Genomic DNA, 8,412 nt, shown 5'->3' with positions numbered 1-8,412 from the left:
TAATAACAATTGTTAACGATAATTGATTACCAATTTGTTATTTTTAAAACATTAGTAGAGACGAGATAAATTTTTAATAAAATATTAGTGATTATTTATATAATTTATTTAATATTTAATTAATATATTAATTTTAACTACTTAAAATAAATATATAATCTTAGTAATAGTGGATAATTGTTGATCCTAAAGAACGAAAATGTAAGTTGGGTAAGTAATTTTGAACATTTTCAAGACGGCGACCGACCCATAAAGGTCCCAACATTTTCTTGAAGGAAGTTCGTTTTGTTCTTCCAATTATTGTCAACTCCAGTTTAGAGTTAAGTCGCCTTCCTTGCCTCTCTGTTATACAAAGTACAACTCTTTCTCTCATGTTGCTAAAGAGCAAAACTCATTCGAACCATGCAGTTCAAAGAACAATCAAATCCCTCAGGTCCCTCTCCTCTTTGTTCACCAAGGACCCTCTTCAACACTCTTCACCAATACCTTACAAACCCAGATTCGAAAACCCAAAAAACCCTCACTTTTTGGGCCCCAAAGACTTCGAGTACTTCGTCAGGCATCAATGTAAATCAGGTAAACTCGCCCTCAACGATGCTCTCACTTATTTTGACAAGCTAATAGCAACCCAACCTTCCCCGTTGATTCAAACGATTAATATCGTATTGGGTTTTGTCTCGAAGCTTAAATGCAATCCGGATGTGTTTTCGATGTATAGGAAGTTGAATGCTGAAGGCATTAAGCCGAATTTGTATACTTTAAGTATTTTGTTGGATTGTTGCTGTCAGTTAAAACAGATGAGTTCTGGGTTTTGTGTTTTTGGTCATGTTATAAAGAGGGGGTTCGAGCCTGATTTGGTTACCGTTGGTATTTTGTTGATGGGTATGTGTGGGGATGGTAAGGTTTTGGATGCAGTTAAGATTTTTGATAAGATGTCTGAAAGAGGGTTTCAAGGGGATGGTGTTATATATGGGATTCGGATTAATGGGCTTTGTTCCGTTGGCCATCCGGCTATGGCTCTTGAATTGCATAGGAAGATGGAAAAGAGTAATTTTCAAGGGACTTTGATGACATTTAGTTTGGTTATTGATGCTTTCTGCAAAGATGGGATGGTTGATGAGGCAGCTAGCTTGTTTTCGGAAATGGTTTCGAAACAAATTACTCCGGATACTGTTGTTTATGGTTCTTTGATCAATGGATTTTGTCGTTTGTAGGTTGAAAGAAGCTGTTAACTTTTTTGACAAAATGGTTAGTCAAGGACTGACTCCGGATTTGATCATATATAACACTATGATTCATGGTTTCTGCCAAGTAGGGATGTGGGAAGAAGCTATGAAGATTTTCAATCTGATGGTTGGAAAGGGGATTTCTCCTGATGTATTAACCTTCACAACTTTGATAGATTCTCTGTGCAAAGAGGGAAAGACGGGAGAAGCTCAAAGGATATTCGATTTGATGATTCGACAGGGGGCAAAGGCAGACATACAAACTTATAATTCACTCTTGAATGGATTGTGTTTAAATGGTCAGTTAGACCAGGCAGACAAACTATTTGGTTTGATAGTTGATAAAGGTCTTGAGCTTGATGCTTTTAGCTACAATATAATGATTAGTGGCTATTGCAAGAGTTGGAAGATGAAGCTTTTCAACTCTTTCAGAAAATGCATGACAATGGAATTAAGCCCACTGCTGCTACTTACAACACATTCATAGGAATGCTTTTTCAAGCAGGACAAGTGAGCACTGCACAAAAGATGTTCGACGAGATGCATGTTTTTGGAAAATCTCCATTATTATCTATATATATTGTCATGTTGGATGGGTTATGCAAGCATGGCCATATCGACAAGGCTCTTGATATTTTCCGTTCCCTTGAAAGTACCAATCACAAACCCAGTATTGAGACTTTTAGCATACCTATTGACGGAATGTGGAAAGCTGGAAGATTGGAAGAAGCTAGGATAATGTTTAATCGAATCTCCGAGAAAGGGTTGTCTCCTGATTTTGTAACATATAACATAATGCTCAGCGGCCTGTGCAAGAACCGTATGCCACTGGTGGCTGATAAATTGGTCACGGAAATGGAAGAAAAGGGCTGCTTACTCGATTCCATCTCATATAATGTCGTTATCAATGGACTTTTACGGGAAAAGGAGATTGAAAAAGCGATGAATCGTTTGGAGCAAATGCGCAGAAGGAACTTCTCGGCAGATGACGGAGTTACTTCAATGCTGCTACGCCTTGCCATCAAGGATGAACAATTTCGTGCAGCTCTCGAGTTCCTTCCAGATGTTATCTGGAAAAAAAATGCTGCTTTTTTCCCCGCCCTAGTTGATTATATTTTACAATCTTTATCAGTTTCCTGCTTCTGTATGAATTTGACTCGATGATATTCACAAAATACAAATTTTCTTTCAAACTTTCAGTGTAAACTGTACAGTAGATTGATACTGGAAGACTACAGACATGATTAAAGGAAAAATAAAGAGACAGAAAGGAAAAATACAGAGACAGATCATCCATGATGGTATATACAAGTGAATTTCCAATGCTATCGCTTCCTTTAATTTCTTATGCTTTGTAATCATCAGCTTCCATTGGGGTTACAACTCCATTGATGGCCTCAAATTTCTCAGCTTTTCCCAGCACTATCTCAATCTTCAGACAAACACAAACAGAGAGTTAGGCATATATGTCATTCATAAACGAAGAAAGACATGCTAATTAGGACGCTAAATTATGCAAAATCAACCAGTGACGAACTTTAGCTTTCTCGATCTGACGACCCTTTCTATCCTCATGGGTGCTGAGCACAGTCGATGTCGTTATTCCTGTTGCATTTAGAAAAAACTGGAATCAGGGACTGGTACAGAGCAAGGTATTTAAACCAGCACTGTTCTGTTACCTTTCTGGATTGCGAATCCATTTCGCTTCAGAATCTCAGCTATGGTGACAACAGTAGGAATAGCTGGGTAAAATAACAAGTATCAGCAAAGATTACAATGACAGACAATTTTGATACATGCATACATAACAAGATTGATGATCCTGTGTGATGGTAATAAGATTAAAGTAAAGAATCAAAGAAATTGGTACCCATTCCTAAGCCGCAAAGTTCAACCTCGTTGAACTCATTGATGTACCTCTGCAACAAAGCAAGCATGGGATCAGATTGGACCAAACCCCCTGAAGAAGGGAGATTTGCAGTTTACTTCAGGAACCAAGAATGCTTTTTTATTACCTTGGCACGATTCAGATAGAAGACGAAAGGCTTCTTGGTGTTGGAGACTTGCACCTCCTTCTTTGTTTCTTCTTCTTATTGTTCTTCATGTTCTTGGTCTCTTGGGCTAACTCGACAGTTTCCGCTGGAGAAATGGTGGAAGCAACCTCGGCATGGTGATTGGCGGCGGCAACTACAGCAACGATAACCGGGTTCTTGCTGTTCTCGAAGTTGAAGTCATCGCCGGAGATGATGGTCTCCTCGATCTTGGCTTCTTCTTTGGCCTTAGGGCTCTCTGATTCAACTCGTTCAGCTGCAATGCTCGACTCCATTGACTCAACTCGATTCGCTCTTCTGTTGAATATGGCGGGGGGAAAGTCGGTTATTCAGTTAAGGAGAGAAAGTTGTTGCTTTGTGGACTGTGATTTGGGAAATGGACATGAATTTTATAAGCGAAATTACAAGGTAAAGTCCAATGAATAACTGCCACGTGTCCTTTTCCCCTCTTCCATTCAGTCTGATTTGGATAAAACAGTTTCATGTAGACAAATAGGATCGAATCGAATAAACCTAAAATTGAACCGCATAATATAAAATTCATAAAGGATGTGGAATACCAGTTTAGGACTAAATCCTAAAGTTGGAAAGTTTGTGGGAAATTGAATCGAATTAAGATTATTTTGAATTTTAGATAAATTTATTGATGAGAAAAAATTTTGAGATTAAAATGAATAAAATTTAAAGTATAAAATTGTATTAGAAATTAAAGTCTGAAATTTAAAATTTTGATGTTAACATTATTGCTAATACAATATATAAAAAGACGTAGATTGATAATATTATTATTGTTATAATATATAAAAGTACGTGGACTCCAGTGTGTTTTAACATACAATTTTTTAATTAAAAATATTTTTGAACAATTAAGTATCATGTAGAAAATAATTAATCGTACATAAATGTTGAGCTAGGCCCAAACACAAGTAAGATAAGTGTCACTTATTTTAGGGTTACATCCTTTATACATAAGCACCATATGAAAAGTAACTGTCTCTAGTTTCACCTCCACCAAACAAACCAAACTCTACAGCTTCCGTAATCAAGCAGTTCGACCATTGTAAGTTAGTTACGTCTGTCTTCTTCTTCTTCACCGTCTTCTTCGTTGTTCTTACGGTGGTGAAAATTGATTCTTTTTCCCAACTGGCGGATGTTGAGACGGAGGTGGCGGCAGCCGGAGTGCCCAAGAAGAGAACATTCAAGAAAGTTGCATTTTTTGTATAATGAACGTCATCTGATCTTTTGTTGTGTATGTTGCTGAATTCTCATTGTAAATCGGGTATTGTCCCGATTCGAAGTCTTTAGTGTTTAATTGTTCTGTTTAAGCTTAACTATTATACTCATCTTACGTCTTAAACCAGAAAAGGGAGGCTCCACCTGGTGAGAACCCACCTCCGCAATATGATCATTGTGCCCGAAATGATCGGTAGCATCATTGGTGTCTACAACGGAAAGACATTCAATCAGGTTGAAATCAAGCCTGAAATGATTAGCCATTACCTTGCAGAGTTCTCCATTTCATACAAGCCGGTTAAGCACGGTAGACCTGGTATTGGTGCTACTCTCTCTTCGAGGTTCATTCCTCTGAAGTGAAGTCCTTTCCTGCAAGCTTGGATGCTCAATCTGGGGGTTAGTGTGAAGACATATTTGAGGTTAACTTTTGTTTGGAAATCAAATTTGTTTAACCTTTTGGTTTGTATTTTAGATAAATGAGACTTTGAGGTACCTTTGGATGATAGTTCTAAGTTTTTATTGTAGTTGAAGATGTCAGTGTCGAATCCGATATTCGAGATTCTTGCAATGTTGTAGTTGTAGACTTTTCGACATCGGCAGCTATCATCTGTTAAGAAGAGTCGATAAACTGAATTGGAATATATACACATACAAAGTTAGGTATTGTCCATTTCAAATGCTGTTGAAAAATGGACTTTTGCTCAAGATTGTAGGTTCTTCAACGACATTATCAGCATGATGTGCTTTAACAACGCCAAAATTATAAACTATACCAACGTTGGCGCCAGGAGGGAGCATGGAATACAAGGCAGTGTAGCATTTTTTTCTCTTCCGGTTCTCTCATCCATCTTGTGCTTAAAATCCTCCTGGTTTTTGTCGACTTTGGTGTTACTGTTGGCATGTTACTAAGTTGCGGATACTATTTACAGTCATAGTGACCTTGAAAATTATTATGATGTTGTCGTTATGTTGCGTTGCAACCACAATTTAATACTATGACTCAAGAACTCGATCACTCTCTTGTTCATGTTCCCAGAGTTCACTCGTTATTATGACCATGAGTTTCAATGCAATTTAGGGTGGTTTTGGATATGGCTGAAGGGGCTGGCGATGGCCTTGGGTCCCCTAAATGGTAAAGATACAATTTTAATCCTTTTATATTTTAAAGTTTAAAAATGACGAAATTGCATTCTATCCCCCTTTTAAATGTTAAAATCTCAATGAAATCCCTTTGAAACATATACAATTTTAGGTCAAATCGATGATAAAATTATATTTTCATCCTACAAAAAAGTATAATATATTCTTGGTCCCCCTCTCAAAATTTCTAATTATATAATTTGGTTGGAAGCCATCGAGTTCAAATCCAATGCGCAAACCTAATTATATAACTTTATTCCTTGACAATATAACTTTAATTGAACTCCACTAATTGGTCCAATGGCCTGTAGAGAAGAAATTTCCATTTGGACAATTGAACAAACACACAGGCTGCAGTTTCTAATGGATGCTTGAATCACAACCCAGCCCATTAGAGACCAAATCTTGCAACTTCAAAGCTTAAACCAGTTCAGAACTATCAGTTTCGAGGCACTTTGATCACCAGCTGGCTGCTGCAGCTAGCCTTTCGTGCTTTTGTTTTTTTTTCTTTTCTTTTCGCTCTTCGGTTGTGAATACAGCGCGCGCCAAATGAAAGAAATGCATTTTGCTTGGAGGTGACTCGAAATGTTTGGTATTTCATACGGAGAGCTCTTTCTTTTGGTCGGAGCCACCGCTGCTCTTGTTGGTATTCCTTCTTCCCCTCTAAATATGCTTACTTTTATATTGCTTGTTCTTTTTAGGTTATTGGGATTATGGGATTTGTAGGAATACTGCCATTTTGTTTAAAGGAAAAATTAAAAGTCAAAAACTGAAATGGGTTTACCGTATTATCGTTTATAGGACCAAAGGATCTGCCTAGAATTGCTAGAGCAGCTGGAAGGTTAGCAGGTCGATCAATCGGATATGTTCAATTAGCTCGTGGCCATTTCGATAATGTTATGCAACAATCTCAAGCTCGTCAGGTACATTAACGAATTAGATGTTATGTTCCTGTTGTTCTTCCTGCCAAGAATTTTGGGAGTGCTTTATTGTCCATTGAAAGTAAAATTTTGTATACTATCTAGTTTGTTACATAGATCATATAGAGAATGATTTGTTTATAACACGCTTAGACCGTGGAGATCGTTGTGATGATGACGAATTTAGGGAGGTTTTTTCTTTCACCTTATGATAATCTGGTGTCTTTAGGTTTACAAAGAGCTTCAAGATACAATGGCACAGCTGGATGCAATTCGGCATGAAATCCGCAGTTTATCTCTTGTTAATCCTGGTCCTATGACCAGAAGACTGATGGAAAATCCTCCAGAGCCTGCTTCTGATAGTAATGATATTAGTCTTAGTTTAATCATATGCATCCGATCGCATTGCTACCTTGTTCTACTTTGCCTTTCTTAACTTCCTCCCATGACCATTTCTAGTTACAATTCCACCTGAGAAATGTGAAGAAGAGAGGAATTCAGCCGATATGTTGAAGAAGGTTTAGCATCTAATCACTATTATTTATACCCTATTTTTTGTTGAGTTTGTATGTTTTCATTTGTTCATTATTCTTTCACTTGCATCCTTCTCAGGATTATAATTTAAAGCCCTCGGTTTCGACTGATTTGCATAGTCAGGCAACTGCTTATGCAAGGTTTCTGAATCTGAAGCTGTTAAAACTGGTTCAGTGGGATGTGTGTAAAAGAAGAAAATCTTAATTACGAATTCGGTGATTTCACTGTTTTTCCGGTTTCAGCTGAAAGTGCTAAACTTCTTCCAGAACGAAAAGGTCGTAAGATTTCTTAGAATCATTTATTAGATGTTCTTTTGCTTCTTTTATGTTTGTCTGCACCGTCAAGTTGAGGATTACTAGATATTGTTTTGAGGTCTCTATAGGCCATGTTCTCCTTTGAAGAATTTCTGATTTTATATACTCTTGTAAATTGTCTCTATTGGCCATTTTCGTATATGAATGTGTATATGTCGATGAAAGTCGAGAGTTCCGAAACCGTGTTGTTAACTTCCTGTTGATATGCATACAATATCATTTTGAACATGATAATCTAGAACTTGTTGCTGATGCATATTAAGCATATGCACCAGCTGACTGTTGATATGCATGCACAATCGTCTGAAACATAATATTTTAGTACTTATTGCCAATGCTTGTTAAGTACATGTTACGAGTGTGTCCGTTAATCGTGTCGGCAGAAAGCGCAAAAGGATCAGACCTTGTGTTGGAAGCAGTGGTGGAGGCCGAGGTGGCGCGAAATGCCAAAGAGTTCTTTTCTCCGCCTCAAAATCAAATACAGTAAATAAGAAGTTATTGCTAGTCTTGGCTTTCATCTCAGCAGTATGGTTATCTATGCCGATTTGCAGTATGGTCATCCATGTCGATTTGTATTCTCTATTGATGGTCTAATTCTATATCTTTTGTAGTTTTATAATTATGTACACTTTAATTTTTTAATATATTTTTCTAAAAAATCGTATTTTCGAAATAAAATCTTAGTTCTGTCCGTACTATAGATCCCTTTTCTTAAAAGTAATTAAATAATGAGAAGTATATTGAAGAGAGATTTTGGGTGCCTCCACAATGATTCGGTTGTACATCTATAACGTGACCAGTTTGCACAAATTATATATAAAATAATGAATCACCAGATCCAATAAGTCGGTCCATTAACAACTAAATAGACTGGTAGGTGGCTATACAAAACCCATCTCAAATAATAAAAAATAAATAAATACTATTTCGTTCAATTCAACATTTATAATAATTGATTTAGTAATTATTTTATTGAAATTAAATTAATTATATA

The 8,412-nt window shown here is 36.9% G+C and overlaps 1 protein-coding gene, 1 long non-coding RNA gene and 1 pseudogene across 3 annotated transcripts; 2 read left to right on the top strand and 1 right to left on the bottom strand.

Annotated features, from left to right (window-relative positions):
* Window positions 1-349: 349 nt before the first annotated feature.
* Window positions 350-2,390, top strand: LOC120128402 (annotated as a pseudogene).
* Window positions 2,391-2,537: 147 nt separating this feature from the next.
* Window positions 2,538-3,275, bottom strand: LOC120128429. The gene is made up of 5 exons (XR_005516630.1): window positions 3,242-3,275; window positions 3,097-3,145; window positions 2,906-2,968; window positions 2,764-2,831; window positions 2,538-2,658 (listed from the first exon to the last, which is right to left on the bottom strand). It is a non-coding gene; the product is annotated as an uncharacterized LOC120128429 (long non-coding RNA).
* Window positions 3,276-6,162: 2,887 nt separating this feature from the next.
* Window positions 6,163-7,943, top strand: LOC120128455 (sec-independent protein translocase protein TatB-like). Of its 2 annotated transcripts, none has more exons than XM_039146144.1 (6): window positions 6,163-6,296; window positions 6,452-6,573; window positions 6,800-6,938; window positions 7,036-7,088; window positions 7,183-7,379; window positions 7,802-7,943. In XM_039146144.1, the coding sequence occupies exons 1-5, from the start codon at window positions 6,236-6,238 to the stop codon at window positions 7,306-7,308; spliced, it is 501 nt and encodes a 166-aa protein (XP_039002075.1). In that variant the 5' UTR covers window positions 6,163-6,235; the 3' UTR covers window positions 7,309-7,379; window positions 7,802-7,943. The 2 variants fall into 2 exon arrangements, with proteins under 2 accessions (XP_039002075.1, XP_039002074.1); XM_039146143.1 differs by having other exon boundaries at window positions 7,030-7,088.
* Window positions 7,944-8,412: the final 469 nt, after the last annotated feature.

Source organism: Hibiscus syriacus, unplaced genomic scaffold, assembly GCF_006381635.1.
Source record: "Hibiscus syriacus cultivar Baekdansim isolate YM2019G1 unplaced genomic scaffold, ASM638163v2 tig00110480_pilon, whole genome shotgun sequence".
NCBI lineage: Eukaryota > Viridiplantae > Streptophyta > Magnoliopsida > Malvales > Malvaceae > Hibiscus > Hibiscus syriacus.
This window is presented reverse-complemented; position numbering and strand designations above follow the sequence as displayed.